This window comes from Rhizoctonia solani, chromosome 15 (assembly GCF_016906535.1).
Source record: "Rhizoctonia solani chromosome 15, complete sequence".
NCBI lineage: Eukaryota > Fungi > Basidiomycota > Agaricomycetes > Cantharellales > Ceratobasidiaceae > Rhizoctonia > Rhizoctonia solani.
Genome location: NC_057384.1, coordinates 1142218 through 1161249, shown reverse-complemented (window position 1 = coordinate 1161249; position 19032 = coordinate 1142218). Strand labels below are relative to the sequence as shown.

Here is a 19032-nt window from a genome sequence, read left to right as displayed (position 1 = left end):
TTTTTGTCTATTACGGTCCGGTGTACCACCCGGTCTATCCGGAGTCCGGCCTACGGTTCGAGTGCTGATCTCCCAATTAGGATGTGCTGCTACCGTCATTTCATTTTACCGAGATCCTGCTTCTTCCAATTATGTGGATATATGACACACTCTAAATTCATGGGCAAATATGCAGACTGGATACGGAGCGAGTAGATGAGGTATGACGGCACAAGGTCTACTGGGATCGGGTTTATTCCTTCACTGATAGCCCACGCGCGTATAGCCAAAATAGCTCGACGGGCCTATTGTGGCACATCTGTACGACATTTAAACCTCAATTAGTCACCTTAAACCCCGATCCGTCCCTGGATGCTTCGTGCCACTCCGGCACCGAAGCGTCATTGGCTCTTCACAGGCCGGTCCGACTTTCATCATGTGGGCATTGGGCTTGGTGGAGGAACAAATAAGCCGCTACTAACGCTACCACAGTCCTTGGTTTTGACCACGCATCCATCAGAAGCCCAAGAGAAAAAAGCAAATGCCGTATCAAGCGGGCTTTCAGTTTGGCGTGATCGATACATGTCGAATGCGTACTAGTGTGCATGCATTCGCGATTACTTCAGCAAACCAGGTACCGCGCCACCTAATCCTCAATGGCCACTAATACTCGTCTCCCATCCCTAAGTCGCGTCAATATCACCAACTTTTCGATTCCCACGCTACTGTCGTGAAGGGAGGTATCTATCGATGTGTGCTAGCCAAACATGCTCCAGCTGATTGCTTTGTGAAAGCAATTTGGTGCACAGAGATCCTATCTGACCGGGCCCGGTGTATAGTAATTCATGCGATAATACTATACCCTACTCGACCATCTCTTCTTGGCCGCAGCAATGCTCTAATGCGCTCTTATCCGTGTCGGGGTCAGTCGTGCGATTGATTCTGTGAAAAAACCGATCAGTTTGAACGCGATCGGTGTTATTGTCGAGGACCAACGCCTTTGATCGTGCATTTCGGTCAGTTCTTGGCTTGAAGGGAACGGAACCAACGCAGTTGTATGCCGCCTGATTGCGGGGATCTTGAAATGTGGCGCACATTGTAGTCCCACGCCAAGTACTATTGGCAGAGATTTAGACCGAAATCATCACCAGATGTCACTGCTGTTTTGATGATCCTATTCGATTATTTGCGGGAGACGGGCTTCCGGCGCGTATTTACGTGTTAAATAGGTGAGCGTGGGCACCAACCGCATCATCACGGGCTTTATGGCTCGGAATGATACTGATTTAGATCGAAGCAGCACGCCCACTAAGTCGTGCTACAATAATTTAGGTAAACACGACGCCAACGCAATATGTTACACGTTTTGCTCGCAACAACAGCCGTATTGATCGCCGGTGGTGTCGAAGATCAGCTTACTCATGCGTAATTCTCTCGGGTGCATAGATTTGATTCGGACAGTCATATATCTACTACAACACTATCTTCATTGGATAACAGATACACATAAGGGATGTACACATTTATTACATTGCCTAAATAAGGTCATAGCGAAAATAATCATATTGCCAAAACCAAACAAAATAGCTAAGCAGACTTGAATGCTCCTGGCACAAAAGATGACGAGTTGGATCGGCCACGGGGAATGGGCAGAGTACCAATAGAGGCACTGGCTCGGAGTTGAATTGCATTCTAACGATCAGATAGTAAAGAATGCGTCAAAAAAGTATCGATTGGGGGCAAGAATCGAGGACTGACCTGCAAACTATACTTTCCCCTGCGCGCATTGGATGATCCTTCAAGTGAAGATCCTGATGCAACGACGGAGAAGTTTTTGCGAGCTTCCACATAATCTCCCCGTTCTTCGTAGTATCGTCCAAGTTCATAGTCTAGGAGAGATCCGTTGTAGGGTCAGGCTCTTTTTGATCGAAACGATCTACTCACGTGCAAAATAAGCAACCCAATGTTCCTGTTGGAGTCTTGTGCCGGAATCTTTCGCAGCATGAAGTAGCGGGAAAATTTCAACTTCGTTCGCGGTTGGATCATCTACTCGGGTATGTCGCAACTTCTCCTCTGGGCTATCGATGTCCTCTGACTGAGGATATTCCAAAAGGCGAAGATGGACGGCGAGTAGTAGGTCAACCATTTGCTTGTCATCTTCGTTAGGTAGCGAAGAATCGCGAAGATTTTTGAGAGTATCAACATGGTTCCTCAAGGCTTTCTCCGTGGTCTTGTACGTAGCTTGGAGCATATATGCCAGCTCAATTGCGGGGGCAACTAATGTCCGTTCGGAGATGTATCGTGCTGCCTTCCTTGCTACGTATTTCTGTAGCAAGTAAGTAAAGAATTACGTCAATAATGTTCAGGGCTAGCGGCCAGATGCTACCGCACATACCTCCAGGGGAATCGACTTTCCAGCGATCCTTTGCCGCAATCCAGGAACTTCGCTCATCAGTAAGTCCACCTCCTTCTGTTCCTCTTGAGTAAGGTTCCCTGCCTGCAAAAGGCAAGCGGCTCTTCCATATGAGTAGACAGCCTGGAGTAATTTGCCAGACCAATATGGTAATGTAGTAAGTGGCGTCAGTTATCGCAAGTCATATAGCGCCTCGAGTTACTTACCTTGCTCCATTTGGCAGTCTCTCTCATCTCCTTCCAGCATGCTGCACTTTCCTTCCACCTTCCGAGTGATAGATTGCAAAGTGCCATTTCCCATAGCATGACTGATCCTAGTTGTTCATACCCCTTCTGGCCATTAATTTTTACCTTGGCGTTTTCGTATATTGGTATCGCAAGGTCGGGTCGCGAGCGAGTTACATGCAATCTCCCTTTCCCGTAGAGAAAAAATATACCTATTCTCGAAATGTTAGGAATAGAAAATCCGTGAAAGAGGTACTTTTTTCGACTCACTCTGTGAATAATACTGAAGATTCCAAGTCACGATCCTCTCAGCCTCATGGACGTCTACACCCTCTCGAGTGAAACCAGACATCACAAGGTGGAATACAACCAAGACAAGGTCACACAATGGCCTTCGCACCCCTCCGTCCTCTTTTGAGATCTTTGGTGTATGCTGATTACGGTCAGCCCTCCCTTCGGCGTTCCCCCAACCACCTGCTTTGCGAAGGAGCTTCAGAGCCTCGACCCTGTCGCCTTTATAACCCAGGAGATCCGCAAACTAAGCAAATATGTTTTAGACTCATCAGGTATTTTTTCGAAACACTCACGACTACGACCCGACTTGGAATCAAACTGAATACTAGGAGGCACATTCCCATACCAAGGTAAACGCCCGATCTAAAGTCAGCGTCTATTTGATCAACTGCAGACTTGGGTTTCTTTTTTGCTTGGATTTGTTCATCAAACTCTTCAAGGAATGAGTGCAGGGTGCGATATATCGCAACTACTGAGCGTATGTTCAATCTAGTTTCATAATGGCTTAGCTTAGTCAGCTTGGGCTGTATCTGAGGACTCACGCCTCTCTCAAAAAAGACATCCAATCTCCGGAAGATACGCTGGATATAAAAATATGAATACAATGGGACGCTGACAACCTGGGCTCATAACATACAATCCCATAATTGCTTTCTGGAGTAAAGACTCGGCGTAGATCAATTCGGTGTGTAGTTGATCGATGGTCATGCGCCGAGCATTAGCAATGGCAGCATCAAACGGAAAGCTTGAAATGCGAGAGGACCAGGTGAGTGAAAGCCTGCCCTGGTCAGCAAGATTTAATGTGCGCTGGACTATAGCCTGAGCGCCTGTGATGTCCTAGTGGGCTATAAGTATTCGAGATGCATAATTAACCTGAGAATACATACACCATCTTCAAAGCTCATGAGTGCTGTCATCGACTGCATGAGTGCAGATGCAGTTTGAACGTAGAGCCTTGAATCAGAAGTGGCCTCGCTTTGCGTCCGGCAGTCTTCTTCGGCCTCGTTCATCCGGTTGTTGAGGAACAAATCCATTATTTGTCGTACAAACGGCAAGTCAATTTCTAGGTTCACTGTAGGTCGCCTCGGTGGCATTATATCTGAAAAAGATCGAGTTGGTTGACGGTGAAAAGATGACATGAACGCCAGGGGCTTGGTGCTCCAGCACGAATAAGTTAAGTGCCACAATAAGACTTAATTTCGATTCCAGAAGAGTGATGTTCGGGGCAGATGTGCGAGCTATCTTTCATCCAGGGGGTGTTTATACTAGTTGCAATTTGGAGTTTAGAGCAGTACAAAGGTCAAGGGCAAGGTCACCAGCGCCCAAGTCAATCTGCTTAGTCAGCGGCGCGCTTGACCACTGCTTTGTCTGATGGAAAAATCGTGAGGATGAAGCCTTTACTAGCCATGAGGCCAGAGCAAGTCACAATGTGGGTGTACAGCCTTCATGTTCCAGACCTAATTTCGACACTATTGACATGCTTCACGGAAAGTACACGTTCCTTTACTTTACTATCTTGAAGAATGTTCTTCTGTTCTTCAAAGCTTCATAACGAACACCACTTCCATAGGCCTTCTGCATAGCAAGGTCCTATCAATTGTACCACCAATGTCTCTTGCTTTGACCTAAATAAAAACAAAGCTGTAATGAGATCGAATTTCTAGGGTCGATGAGCAACGTGCGTTTAGCGGGCTCTGAATGAACTCTCAAGCTGTGCTGGATAGCTTCATCGCCTTTAAGCAAGAAGGCCGCATGTTTTGCTTGTCCCAGTCTCATAGAGTCTATTCCGTCGTGTCAAGTCCAATACACATGGACCCAGCGGTTCTGAAACGTACCCCAACCAAGAGGTGGATTGGGAGTAGAGGCGAATTGATTATGGCAGTGCTTAACCAGGAGTTTGAGGTGAGATAGAGTGATAATATTATAAATTTATTCGAATAATCTCGGTGGGCAAAGTATACGACTAACACACCAGTTCCATGGGTCTACCTACTTGCCCGGGGCATCGAACTCATGATTGTATGCACCCCCCCCCGATGTTAAGAGACGAGTATTCTTCTCTTTCCAACAGAGCGATGAGGCCTAGTAACCACTGTATGCTCGAACTTCAACAAATGGGAGTCAGACTTATCGCTCATACTGATGAAATATCGAACTGGGCGCTCATCAACGACCAAATCCAGCACCTACAATAAAATTTCACGTTCTAAATTCGGAGTCCCAATGATTGGTAACTATTTTTTTATCCAGATCAAGCCCAAGGCTCTGAATACGAAAACATTCACGGTTCAAACCATTCGATACGGTTACAAGCTGCTTGCTTTGAATCATTGGGTTGATGGTGTTGGCGTATGTCTGGGGAAGGTAAATCAGTATCCGGTGCGTCATCCATGTGAGGGTGGGCTGGGCCGAGGTCTGGGAAATTCCATCAATTATGGCTCAAGCGAAGATGAGTATACCACCGAGGCTCACACATCCATGTAACTGCCATTGTTTATGATCAACCATAGCGCCCAACATGTGTGAATACACAAACACGCCTTTTTTTCTCACCCACCCTCTTTTGTCTCGCCCGCATTTCTCACCCCTCCGGTCTCCGATTCATTTCTTCGGTACTCTCATGTCACCTGTCTTCCAGCTCAACTTCTCCTCCTTAGATACCAGGGATGGCTAGCCGACCTACGAGCGATGTACCCCTTCTGGCAGTTTACATTACCTCGATCTTACTAGCCCCTAACATGTATTGCTCTATCTTGCACATCCCACCGAAGGTGCACGGTGTATAAATTACATGCGTCTTGCCGGGCGAATTCGGGTTTAAGAACTCAGGCATTAAGTCTAGTCCCCAACTCCTTGCTTACCGCTCACGGACCCACAAGCGATTTGGCTGGGTAGGCCTATAGGATCCCGGTACGGTTGGAAAAATATCTAGTTTATTTTAAATAATTTGCATTAGCAGGGTCAACCATAACCTTGAAGCCATGCATACGAGGTCATCTATCTAGTCAATAAAAAAGTATTTCAAGCGTATTGCTGTGTATTACTGTACTATCTTAACAGAAAGTCGAATGGAGATGAACTTGACCTCGAAGTTAAGGGCTTTCATTGCTATGAAGCACAGCGTTTAGGTATCACGAACAGTATTCTGGATGAATGATTGCAAACGCTATACATAATTCTAGGAAATAGTACGCAACACCCAACACGATGTTGGAGCAAAGTCCGAAAATACACAAAAGCGGAATTGAAATCGATAATGCGGCTAATTACAATGATACCAAACCTAGAACTTGATGCGCGAACAGCACTTGATTGAGTTCGATCAGCAGAGTAATGGGCGGTTAACTTTTCTCGGTAATTAAGTTCAAGAGGCCGCTTACTACACTCCGGTTTGTCAAACAACCAAGGTGATAGAATCGGTCTAGCCGCTTAAATAGTCACCGGTCGGTCCATGATGTCTCCCTATAAATTCAAACCACTCGTTAGCCACCAGTCCTGAATCAGGAAGTGAACCGAAGGACAAAAAGACATACCATCGAAGCAGATATCCAAAGCTGCCGGACAGGCGTGGGTATAAAATGTGTTCAGTTGATAAGTAGCCGTATGCTTTTGCGAAATGTTATTGAATAGCAAAATTATCGCACCTGTGGATCCTGATACAAGAGGTGGGTCTCCTCGAATCTGTCCTTGCGCTCCATGTATGCTAACCGTTCCTGTTCCCTGGGAGTTTCCAGGTACAGCATCTCTGAATAAGCAACGACCATGAGGCTAGCGGTAAAAGACGAACCGGATATAATCAAAGAGTTCGGCGTACGTGGCGACTCGTTGTTCTGGGTGGAAACCACCGGGCATAGCGTTGTATTTTGCAGCGGCGCCCCGCAGACCCGTTGTGAATGCCTGTATCAAAAATAATGTGGGCGGCGCATAAGCACGACCAGTGCGGGATTTGTTGTCCGACGGGAGACATTGAATATGGATAACTACTTACAGAGGTAAGCACTCCTCTATCATTGATTTCTTCTGGTATATTCCAAGCGAGTTGGCTATCCAAGCACGCCGACCAGCATACCTGGGATTTCGTTAAGAAATCGATAAGTGGCCCGAAGTCCCCGCAAGTCGTAGAGTACCATTGGATTGGTTGGTCAGCACCATGTGATAGATCGAATTGGCGTGTATCCGCACGAAATGGAACGAAGAGCTCACAACGTTGGCCGCAATTGGCTTGTATACTCTCTTCTCGACTGGACTTTCTATCCTTTTCATCTCAAGTACCACGGAGTCACTTGCTGAGATTGGCCCCCGCTCTGCGCCAGGGGTTACAGGCTCATCCGAGCTTTTAACGTTGGCCAATTCGGGAAGCTCTGTGTCGCATTGGAAGCAATGAATTAGGAAGAAAGGGAAAATCGAGACAAAGGTAAAAGCCTATGGAACATGGTTGGCGGGGACCTACCGAGTATGTTCCCGACTGGAAGAATACTTCCACCAGCGGATCGACAAAATCTCATCTTCAAAATCAAAGAGGGTCTTGATGAGACGGCCCCACGAGTCATTGGGCCAAGTATCTGGGATTTAGTAGGAATGGCCCTGGTTTCTTGCTCCATATCTAGAACTCCATGAATTATAGCCACGTTGAAAACAATATCATGTTACCTAGTATTGTTCCACTATGGCAGCACTAAGAACTCGGTGATTCGTAACCTTTTATGGGCTATACTTGACGCTGCGCCACTTACATCTACTACCGCCTATATATAATGGGTTCAATAACTCAATGATTCATATTAGTCACTGAAACACACCGTTAATGTAGAATTACTAGGCAACGGGTCGACTAGAAAATCTCGAAATTCCTATATGCGCGTATGCTAATTAGATAACACGAGCAATTGAACAAGTCAAGGGTTTTGAAGAGGGACATACGTCATCAATAATCAATCCTTCGTCAGCACATTGGTATTTGGTAGCCCAGTCAACAGGCTGAATAGCTGAATAAATTCAGCGTTTGTATGAGTAACATTACCTGTGTTAGATTGATTGATTTACTTGCCTTCGTCATAACCGTCTTCTTCGTCTCCATCCTTGTCCTGGACTTGAGTCCCATGTCCTGCGTCTAACCCAGTCATGAGATAGAAGATTCCAGTACTCTATAAATGTAATTTCTCTTACAGTGAAAAAATCGACGATCTCCACTGCGACACCCTTCTGAGAGCCAAAGAAGTCCGTTGATCTTTTAAGGCAATACAGTTACTCTGTCTGAAACGTAGGTGCACAAATGGCTCACTATGTTCTCCCGCGTTGGTCTTTGATTATCCGGCAGCCCAGGGACATCTGCCAGAATTTTTATATCACAGCTAGCGTACTCCCCACTTGTCCCTGTACATACAATTAGTTTCACGGTATCTCTTACTATAGGGGCTAGAGGTACGCAGTAAGTCGAGAATATCATTGGCATCCGCATGGCAACCAGCCAGGTACATAGACGCTCCATCTTCAAACAACTGTCCCTCGAAATACTCAATCCCTACCTACATTATATGACATTAAAATTGAGCACAATAAATGCACGAAATAACCGCAAGCTCACAATTAGTGCTCTTTTTTCACACGGGAGAATGGATTTCTCCCCGGTATATTGTACAAAGCGTGACCATTGAGAGAAGTAGCCAATAGTCTCACTTGTAGTCGAATTTGGGCGCCCACGCGAATGCCGATTAAGACTTGGAGTTCGGGTTAATGACCCTAGAGATAAGGACGGAGGCATTTTAGATGTGTGGTGTGATCGAGTGGAAGATCCAGCTGTACGTAAGCCGGGTATCTCATCTAAGCACCGAGCAATCGGACACTCACGTGACTAGTCAAAATCCCTACCACAACTTTAGGGAATGCGATCCCGGGACAAACGTTCTCCAATGCTGCCTCAACCTGGGAACTCTAGACTTACAAAAGTATCAAAGGGAGAGCCAATAATTGTACCAAAACGTATCTTCTCTAGAGGTTTACTGCGACGTCGTCGATTCTATATTATATTAGGGCTCTTCCTCGTAGTTCTGTACTACCTACGTATATTTGAATCCTCAGTTCAGCCATTACCCGGGTATGAGGTGGCGTATGAGGAAGAGATAACACATGCTATGGGTGTCAATAACAATGACGATGGCATGAAGTATCTCCACTTCAAAGTGAGCCCTTACGCAAGGTATGTAAACTCACTCCAGATGACAGTGGAATTGCCTAATCGACATGAAGAGTGGACGAAGCGATCTCGAAACTGTAAGATAGGATCACGAAAAGCGCTATCAAAAATTTCTGATGTTCCTATGCTAGCTTTCTTCATGCACATTTGGCCCATGCGACAAACCGCGTCTACGTGTTTGATCCACTTGAACCAAAGTCCAAGGATACCTCTTATTGGTCTGGCAAAAAGGTTCAACCCTTGAGCTCTGTGTTAAACTTAGGAGACGGTTGGGATACAAAAGGAGGTGAGACCCGAGTAACATTATTCCGGGACAACAATATTAATCAGTGTGAAAGGCGTGATTCAGCCATTATCTTCGCTTGGGTGGCATCATGTCTGCCCTCCGAGAAAGCGTAAATACTTGCAGGTTTCGTCCGAGTACTCTGGTAAGGGAGGACCTAACCCAGCCCTATTGATGAATACATGGACCAAGAGGATTTTGAAACAAGACGCACAGTGCATTGAGATTATTGGAGAACCTTTCCCTGAAAGGTATATCCAGACAGCGTATATCATATAAACACTGACATTCGAAAACCAGCTCTCTCGAATCCAAGGCGATCAATGATCTATTTGATATCGTTTCTTCTTCTCCAGTCCTGAAGCAATATGTGTTCAGACACAATATTCAAGCTGCTGCATCTAGTATCCTGCCTACCGCGACCCAAACAAGCCTGTCGCCAACTGCGAACAATACAGTCGTCCTTCAATCGTATTTGCCCCCATCTGGGGCCGACGATCCCTGTGCAGACCTGGCGGTCCGGGGAGCTCCATTTCGTACGTTCGCCCACCTCAGGGGAATTCCTACTCCCTTTGAAACTCCCGCAAGCAAGATGCATTACGAGCAACGCTGCAACCCTACTGTTCGAGACCTAGTTGGTAGATTAGGTATGATACGGACCACCTTACCCACCCTCAAACATGTGTATGTAGTTGATGGACCACTGGGCATGACCCCAGAACAATGGGTCGGGCGGAAACGTTGGTTCGAGGAGCTACGGTACGAGTTGACTACCACATATGGATGGGAAAGTGTTAGATGGGCAGCGGCTGGGGCCAAAATAGAATCAGTAGCGATTGACACCGAGCTTGCAACCAGAAGTCATGCGTACTTAGGGAACGGAGTAAGTAAATTATTGGCTAATCGAGAGTCCCAAGATTGACTCGGTCGGGCAGTTCACAGAATTTTCGAGCAACATAGTGCTATTACGAGCAGCTCGAGGGATATCGATGGGAAGTCTGAGGTTTGTGTAAAATTGAGTCAAACGAGTTTCTGGAGTTTTTTTTCTGTTGTACTTGATGGGATTGAGATGCTTTAGCCACTTATTCTAGCTAATACACATTATTATCAAAGAAATCAATGATGAGTTGTATGCCCTTCCGTAAGGTTTCGGCTGCTTATTCTAGTGTTGAGCGGAGTCCTCGTTTGCCATGGCTCCACTACATATCAGCCTGAGAATGGATGCACCAGCCGAGGTTCACCTCCATTCTGGAATAGGCGGCAACTCGAGTGCGTCAGCGCTAGCACGCCATCAATACGGCAACTTCACCCTACCAAGGCTATCAGTATTCGTCCGGAGATCCTGCCGGGGATAACAAGACCTCATGGATATATGCACCACTTGATTCACCAGAAACTATAGGGTACCAGGCTGAAAAAGCTTGGTCTGGAACAACCCACGAGCCTGTTTATCGAACTTCTCACTCCAAAACCGATGACGGTGGCATAGACATGCAGCAGTCTTACCATGAGAAAGAGTGCTGGATCCCCGTTGACCGGCTCATACATAACATCCGGTCAATCATGCCTAGTGCATCGAACGTGATGCGTTTGTTCAAGCATGGGGAAACAATATGGAATAAATCGAGACCAGGCGCATCAGAGTCAACCTCAGGGCCAGTCAAGGGAAAACCTCAACCTCATAAAGGCTCCGAAACCAAGTGCCTGAATGCCGTCTAAACAAATGTGGCTCGCTCGTAACCCCAGATTGAATCACCACAAACCGAGGTGAGCTTGGACTTGAGACTCCAAACAACCCCCCTACCCTGCCAATAATTTAAGCATTGATCATGATTCAGTGATGTCATATGCACATACTTTATTGCCCGCGACATGCTTAATGGGGGCGCATCTCCAAGAACTGATACACACAATGGATAGATAAGTCAAACTTTGGCTAGTGCTGATGGGCAAGGCAGTCCGGAACGTTTCCCAGAGCCTGCCCAGGGATAGTTATTTGACCTGTGAGGTACAGTAGCCTTGGCATTCACTAGTTTATATCGCCTGATAGTCCCCTGTGAGATCCTGTTTGCAAGTCTGATAGCCTAGCGAGCCAAATACATGTGAGTGCTAGGCTCGTGTGACGTATGATTCGAGGCGTAGGGTAAACGACTACCGGATTTGTCTCGCCCAAGTCCTTTGTTTTTTCTAAGAATCCAGGTATGCAAGGGGTTCCGGCAACCACAGTGAATCGTAACTAATTCCTTGGACACTCCAACTCAACTACCAAAACACCCAATTCTACAGTACTCTAGCACGAGTGGAAGGCTGAGTAAGAATCCGATCAAGTTGAATCCGCATAAGCTATACAATGTTTACTAAAGTCACCGTGACCATTAGTTGAATTCTGGCACAGGTGCATCCATGGTACCTCAATTGACCAATTAGCTAAGCGTCCAATATCCTCGAGGCTGGCTCTAACCCGCTATATTGAGGCCCGGCCACTGGCAGCGGCGCCAATATATTATCACACTACGCCAAATGTCTCCGTTGACAGATTTGGAGATGATTCCATGAGTGCCGCATTCCAAGCCGCAATGCATGTCGATGGAGAACCTTATCCTAATCTGGTAATTGTTAAGGTGTTGTATGCGGGCTCTTTGCCCGTTCAAGCGATAACTATTCATTGGCTCATCCTATAGACATATCGGTTGCCGGGTCGCTAGCTTAGGGGCCCTCGTTTTAAAGTGGAAAATCAGAGAAGAAACGAACACCACGGGATCGAAGTCAAGCGCTCGGCTGAATTGGAAAGGTCCCAATTTCGACAATTCACTTCGAAATAATTCGAGACACCTCGGATATTTTGAGTCCAATTCCGTATCAGGGCAACTGAATTGCATCAATATAAGTATGTCTAGATCTGGCTCGACGGTCAGAAACTAGGGGCCCCGAGAGAGGTCATTGGCCAGCCCTGCATGCGCTTACGGAGTAATACAATTATCAATATAGGGTGAGGAGCGGCAACTAGCGTAACTTTATTTGTGTTTGTAGAGCGTACGAGTTGGCAAAGAGTGAGTATACGTAGGCTGGAAAGTTTACTAAGTAAGAAAGCCAACCCGAACACCGAGTCGATGCTAGTCACAATGCCCCATTGATTATTCACACCAGACGTAGCCATTGCATCAGCAGAAGATAGGTCATAGAGTAAAACACCGCAACCTTGACCAAAACTGAGGGACCCAATCACGATCTTTGCGAACTATGTAATTCATACCACACGCATCGCCACCAGACAAACCCAATGATTATTTGTCACTCATAGTAAACCGTCAATATAATGCCCGCTAACAAACTAGATGGCGAAGATAGTGTTTTCAGGGTTGGTAGTATCCGCATTACAAGTGTCACACTGGCAGTCGAATAAAAATTACCCTCAGACAACAAAAGAAAGCCAGTATTTCAACTACATAACAAACATGGGTATCCCAAACGAACAAAGAGCACTACAAGGCAAATGAACAACATATAGCACAGTTGAAATGAGAACATATAGCATATACACAATATACACAAAATCACACAAAATAGGAAATCGCCCATCAAGAGTAGATCATGCATTCTTTTGCCTCGATGAGCTAGGTGCGGAAACGTGTTCGTCTTCGCTCTCCATCTCTAATTCTTCTGCGTCGTCCAGCTCGTCGATCCCTTCTCCATTGGGTTCTGGCTCTGCGTCTGCGTCGGGATCCGGTTCATCCTGGTCCTGGTCGTTGTCATTGTCCAGGTCGTCGCCCGTCGGGTCCAGATCATGATCAGACTTGAGCTCGGTCTTGACAGAGGGTCCAGCCTCATCCCCACTCTCCTTCAACTCATCCTCTTCCTGATCGTTCTCTTCCCCGTCTGACTCTTCGGGAGATACCTCTTTCCCAGTAAACTTTCGAGACCGACGTGAGCTCTCGCCGTCCTGGGCCTTTTTGCCCCGTCGCGCGGCCGTCGGCTTGCGTTTTGGACCACCAGCACCACCAGCACCTCGGACAGACTTGCGTTTCTTGGGCTTGGCCGCCGTGTTCGCAGTCTTGTTCTCCGACGGACACCCAGGACATTTCTGTACAAACGCCTCTATCAATGCACGAGGCACCCAGCTCTGCATACACGTGTTAGCTAGTTGTAAAATGATATTCAGTTATACAAACTTACGTGCTCTTGGTCAACCAGCTTGGCCGTCTCGTCTGTGCTGCAGTGATTCCCCTGAGAATGACATATCACAATCGTCTCGTAAATGTCGTCCTCAACGACGACGGGCTTGCCATCAAATGCCAACGCGTCTTCGCCCCGACTCGTCTTGACAGTAGAAAACATACGTCTAGCCCAAGCCCGAAATTCCAGCGAGGAATGGTCCGTGGTATCAATCGCGACCGACATTTTTCGCCCGCGTGCAGGAGTACCGTCGCGATCCTTATCTTTACCCGATTTTTCCTCGTCCTTTTTCTTCTCGGGCGGGACATAGTCCTTGAGCAGTTCGTCCGTACTGGGGTCTAACAATACACCGAGCGCATCCTTCATGAGCGCCTTGGTCATAATTACAGCACGATTTCGACGAGTCTTGGTCACCGGTTGAGAGAGGAAATTTTGGACCTCGTTCATAAACGTAACACGGGTAGGCATAGTGGTGAGCATCGATCTAAGAACGGAAGGCTGATTCGAATTTGCAGATTCCTTGTCCTTGTCTTTCTCCTTTTCCTTTTCCCTGTCCTTGCTCTCATCGTCTACGATTGGCGTCAGCTGTTTTATCTGGGTTGTCGGGGGCGGAGGAGGGAGGGTCAATGGAGTAATAAAACTTCGAACCGGTGTTGGTTCAGCCTCGGGCTTTGTGCGACGTCCTTTCTTGCCCAGATCGCTTGGAACCGGGATGAGCGGCGGAGGCCATATGTGTCCAAACGGGCCGAGTGGCGTTGACTCGTCGACAGCGCGAGATGGCCCCTCGGTCGAATCGGACTTGGCGTCAGGCATCGCATTACGGTCAGGAAACAACGGCTCCGACAGTTCTTGAATCTCCATTTCTGTATCGGCCGTCTGAGCTTCAGGAGAGTCGCTAATGACAATCACCGACTGGGACTTGGGGTCGTCATCGGTCCAACCGCCAGGCATAGGGACAGATCCGCGTCGGGGCCGGGCAAACACGTCCATGGTAGCATTGCTCCGTGGGTTAGGCAGCGAATTGCTCGTTCCTCGGTGTGCAGAGTCCTTGGGTGCTACACCAGTCGCCCTCCGCACGTGCTCGACAATTGACATGCGTCTGCCCGACTCGGGAATCGAATTCTTTCGCTCCGTCTCAGTGCCCGTCGTGCGTTTCTCGGGTTCGACAATTGACATCCGTCTTTCGGGTTCGGCCATCGACGTGCGCTTCTCCGGCTCGGGAATGGGGCGTTTGTCAGACTCGACAATTGACATTCGCCGCTCGGACTCTGCAATGGACATTCTCCTATCAGATTCCGCACCCGACGACTGTCGCTCGGGCTCTACAATCGACATCCTCCGTTCGTCAGTCGCCCCAGACATCCTTCGATCCCTTTCCGCCCGATGCTCATCGTCAGACTCGCCAATCTTCCTCCGCTTCGCCCCTTCAGAACGTCTGCGGTGCAATTCGACTTGGCCGTGAGATTCTTGTTTCCGTAGTTCAGCCTCAGCCTCGCGGCGCCGCATTCCTGCCTCGGTTTCGTGCCGCCAGACATTGGCCATCCGCCCTTCCAAGACGACGGGTGCTTTGGGTTCCGGTGCTGGCACCGCTCTTCCCTCGGAGTTAGCCATATTCTCTCCAGCCGTCCCAAATGTGGTCCACGCATGTCGTCCAGAATTGGGCCCATTGAATGCGCTGTGCACGAATACGTCATGACGTGCATGGCCAGGTGATGACGCGCGTGAAGTCCCGGCGGATTTTAGTTGCATATCGGCGAGGGCCGTGGATATTGACCCTTGTTTAGGAGGTTCTCTGTGAGGTAGGACTGGTTCTCTGTGGACTGGTGCACCTGGCTCACGGTGTGGCGGTCCAGATTCCCGATGTGCTGGCGGTCCTGGTTCACGATGGTCCTGGTCCCTGTATGCTACTACTCCTGTTTCCTTGTGAAAACCTTGCTCTCGACCAATAGGCCGACCCAGTGATTCGGCCGACATGGGGCGAGAAAACGACTCGGATGCGGACGTCGTGGATGTGGCAGTCGGGCTTGGACCAGAGCCAATTTCGGTAGAGGGTGTCCGAGGGGGGTGGACATGTGGATGCGGATGAGAAGGTGCGGAATGTGGAACTTGAGCGTGCGTATTGTGTAGAATGCGGGTGTGTGGTGGCGCCTGGGCGTGTGGGGATGTGGTATGAGTCGGAGACGTACTCGAGCCCATCCCGCCAAATCCTCCTCCATCTAATAAGTGACTCAACGAAGACTTTGAGCGGGAGCGCGGGCGGGACAAATCTATAGGTGAGGTAAGACCTTGGGCTTGGTCGATCGAACGGCGATGGGGTGGGTGCCCGTCTATGGGGTGGTGATCACTTGGGCGGCTAGTGTGACCAGGGTGAAAGCCCACTGGGCGATTCGAGTGGGGATATTCAGGATGCGAGTTTCGTGCCTCATCAAGAGGCTGTCCACGAGAATGTAGATCCACAGAATTACGTGTAGAATGTGATTGGGAACGAGTAGGAGACTGTGCGTTATCGAGTGATGTTCGGGTATGGGAATCCATTGATCCTCGGTGGGAGTCCATGGAGCCCCGAGTAGAGTGCGAGCGAGGTGAGTGCGGCTCGAGTGCATGTCGCCCACTGTACGAGTCCATCGAGCTCCTGGGCGAATGGACATGTGAAAGGGCTCGGGACCGACGTCCGTTCATAGTCAATGCGCTTACGCCCAGACTGGACACCGACTCTCTTCCTGGAGAATCCTCTCTATCGGGAGAAGCGCTGCGTTTTCTAGATGGCCGACGAGACAAATCAGTTGTTCCCGCCATGGTGCCAGAAGTTGAGGAAGATGGGCTCGTGGGAGGGTCGCGTGAGGTAGGAGTGGGAGTATCAATGTCCATTTGCATCGAGGGGGGAGCGCATTGGGCCTTCTCCATAGATGCGGGCGCAACAGGGGTGGGAGGCGTAACATGATGCGTCGGTGTCTTGACATTGGTGCTGATATTCTTCAACTCGGATGGACGCTGGCCATTTCCCTTGGACCCAGAAGGGGCTTTTCCCTCGGTATTCGGATTCAGCATGAAGCTCAAACTCGTACGCGAAGATGAAGGCTTGCTTGCATCGCTCGGTGCTCTCGGACGAAATGGGCCAGAGGGTGGGAGAAGCATGGCGGCCTGGCTGAGCGAGGGGGGAAACGAACGAGGATTAAGCGCCTGAGTGTCCCGTGCGCTCCACGACATAGTCGGGGCGTTTCCATTGCGTCTATCGGACGATGAGCTCACAGGGGTAGCTAGGTAACACTCCAGCCGGCGCATACGGCAAGATCCACACACCGGGGTAACTCCGTCACACTGCAATTGATTAATTACTCATTTCGCCCCAGAAGAGCTCGGACTTACAGGAGTATTGCGGGCTTGGCAGGTTTTACATGCAACAACTGGTCCAGGTGGGTGATGCGCTGCGGGGGCATTCGTTCCCTGGGGGACAATGGCCCACCCTCCGTCGAGTGCATTGGAGCGCGGGAAAATCGAACCTGTTGGGGCAGGCGACCGGCGCTTGGCGGAAGGCGGAGAAAAGTAGAGCACAGAGTGACCCTGAGGTGTCTGCGAGGCCTGGTGCACAGGCGGGAGTATATGCGGCGCACTGAACGACGACCAGGCATAGCCACAGAGTGTACCGCGGTCCTCGCAGTTGCGGCATGGCTCGCGGCCGTCGCACTAGCAGAGATCAGATAGATTCAGTTATTATATATTTAGACTCACTCGCGACTGAGCTTCCTGGCACTTGCCGCACTGCCGGGTACTCGGACGCTCGACCAGCGCATCAATCGACAGAGCGTCTCGCCGTCGGGTATCGTGAGTAGTTAACGAGGGCGACATTGCGTGTGCATTTACCGCCCAAAAAATACAAAAACCCAAACGCACTAATGTACAAGGATCGCCCGAAACCAAACCGAGGGGGGAATGTTGCGTGCGGGGAACACAGGCCACGCTTTATGCCCCACAAGGGGCGCTTGTATCTGTTTGGGCCATGTCAAATCACAGATATGGAAAGAAGCCCCTGACCTGATGCGGAAGCAATCATCATTTGGCCACTGTGACAAACAATTGTTTCAACCCCTGGCGAAACTAGAATCCTCTACTCCAATGCATACAGTCATGATGTATCGATCAGATGGCATGTCAGGAACTACCGACTCCCCGACGCGCATCCCTGCATAAAAGTTGTAACGGCCCACAGTTCAACCCCTCGTTTAGGCGCTTATCCTATCTCGATAACTGATCGACACCACCTAATCGATAATCCTCGTGTGCCCAAACCTCACCTGCTTTTACTTTCATCTATCATAACCTTACCATTCAATTGCTTACCCCATGTGCAAATTTACTTCAGTATTCGTTCAAGTTGGTTTTATTCGGTCCTCGAGGCTTGCCATAGTAATTTCGACACAATCTTAAAAAAATTCAGGAGCCACGTAGGCGTAAATGCCTTCTTGCATCTCTTTGTATAGGGCACATATAACAGCTTCGGGGCCACATCACTCATTAAGATTGTCAACTCACTCACCCAACATCCGTCCCAGCCACTCCTCGTGCAAAACACACACCCGTCAACGTAAAACGTATTCAAAAAAAATCTAATTAACGCTCGGCTCTGGGTTCCCTCTTCTTCGCATCCGGCCCGAACAAGACAAAGTGAGCTACCACCTCTGAACCCAGCGGATTGGTCGAAGGCCCAGGTTTACGATAAGAATCTAATACAATCTTCGAGATGGCGTGCGGTTCGATACGATAGCAGGAACAGCACCAATGTATGCACATAATGTCGTCATTGACACTTACGAGTCCCCCGAAATTTGGCCCACCATTTGTACATACCATACTGGTCGAACATACACATGGAGTGGCGTTGGGAATTTGAAAGAAGTTTTACGGTTACCGATCGACATTATCCCGGTTAAAAGACCCCGCCAGCTCGTACCTTGGACTATTCGGCCCCTGTTCACGTCGGGGCTGAACACCTATCTGCCCTGCGGTTCAAAATTCCGCTTGGACTAGAGGGGCATAACTAAGGATCATGACAGAAGGGACAACTGTATGGGATGTACGTAATCTCTGACGAAGTAAGCGGTCGTGATCGCATGGCCGACACAGAGGATCTACATGACTAAAGCCTAATGAGCGTCTTAGTCCGTAATTAGACATACCAAGACTGTTGATCTAGAGATCCGCAGTAACTACCGCCCGAGCCGTCGGTATCTTTTACTCGGCAAAAGACGACCTCTGCAGTCGCAGAATTACCTCGATGCATACAAAATCACACCAAGCGAATAAGGTAAAGGAAAGCTCAATCGATGCATTCACATAAAACACTCGTTCTCAAAAATAAAAACAGCCCAAACTCGACACATCGAAATATTCTGCTTAGGAACTAAAGATCTGGTTGAGAAGTTCCAGTAGGTTCGCTCGCGTTTGAACGACACTCATGGAGGTGCGTTGAACAGGA

At 48.6% G+C, this 19032-nt stretch overlaps 4 protein-coding genes across 4 annotated transcripts; 1 reads left to right on the top strand and 3 right to left on the bottom strand.

The window, feature by feature from the left end:
* Nucleotides 1–1566: 1566 nt before the first annotated feature.
* On the bottom strand, nucleotides 1567–4004 carry RhiXN_12164 (tetratricopeptide repeat protein 39B; the record flags this gene model as incomplete). The annotated part of the gene is made up of 10 exons (XM_043331979.1): nucleotides 1567–1671; nucleotides 1738–1868; nucleotides 1924–2305; nucleotides 2375–2515; nucleotides 2599–2828; nucleotides 2887–3154; nucleotides 3204–3399; nucleotides 3453–3491; nucleotides 3548–3747; nucleotides 3798–4004. 10 exons carry the CDS (start codon nucleotides 4002–4004, stop codon nucleotides 1567–1569), a joined length of 1899 nt encoding a protein of 632 aa, XP_043186740.1.
* A 2541-nt stretch (nucleotides 4005–6545) lies between these two features.
* Nucleotides 6546–8671, bottom strand: RhiXN_12163 (ICE-like protease (caspase) p20 domain protein; the record flags this gene model as incomplete). Its single annotated transcript, XM_043331978.1, has 14 exons — nucleotides 6546–6678; nucleotides 6725–6807; nucleotides 6899–6979; nucleotides 7114–7271; nucleotides 7361–7513; nucleotides 7561–7585; nucleotides 7644–7655; nucleotides 7710–7760; nucleotides 7831–7895; nucleotides 7954–8020; nucleotides 8077–8112; nucleotides 8192–8283; nucleotides 8318–8435; nucleotides 8495–8671. The coding sequence occupies 14 exons, from the start codon at nucleotides 8669–8671 to the stop codon at nucleotides 6546–6548; spliced, it is 1251 nt and encodes a 416-aa protein (XP_043186739.1).
* Nucleotides 8672–8819: 148 nt separating this feature from the next.
* On the top strand, nucleotides 8820–11105 carry RhiXN_12162 (uncharacterized protein; the record flags this gene model as incomplete). Its single annotated transcript, XM_043331977.1, has 9 exons — nucleotides 8820–9106; nucleotides 9157–9180; nucleotides 9235–9389; nucleotides 9442–9637; nucleotides 9687–10033; nucleotides 10079–10269; nucleotides 10322–10389; nucleotides 10597–10655; nucleotides 10705–11105. 9 exons carry the CDS (start codon nucleotides 8820–8822, stop codon nucleotides 11103–11105), a joined length of 1728 nt encoding a protein of 575 aa, XP_043186738.1.
* A 1870-nt stretch (nucleotides 11106–12975) lies between these two features.
* Nucleotides 12976–17405, bottom strand: RhiXN_12161 (Fungal Zn(2)-Cys(6) binuclear cluster domain; the record flags this gene model as incomplete). The annotated part of the gene is made up of 4 exons (XM_043331976.1): nucleotides 12976–13506; nucleotides 13560–16877; nucleotides 16926–17243; nucleotides 17289–17405. 4 exons carry the CDS (start codon nucleotides 17403–17405, stop codon nucleotides 12976–12978), a joined length of 4284 nt encoding a protein of 1427 aa, XP_043186737.1.
* Between the last annotated feature and the right edge of the window lie 1627 nt (nucleotides 17406–19032).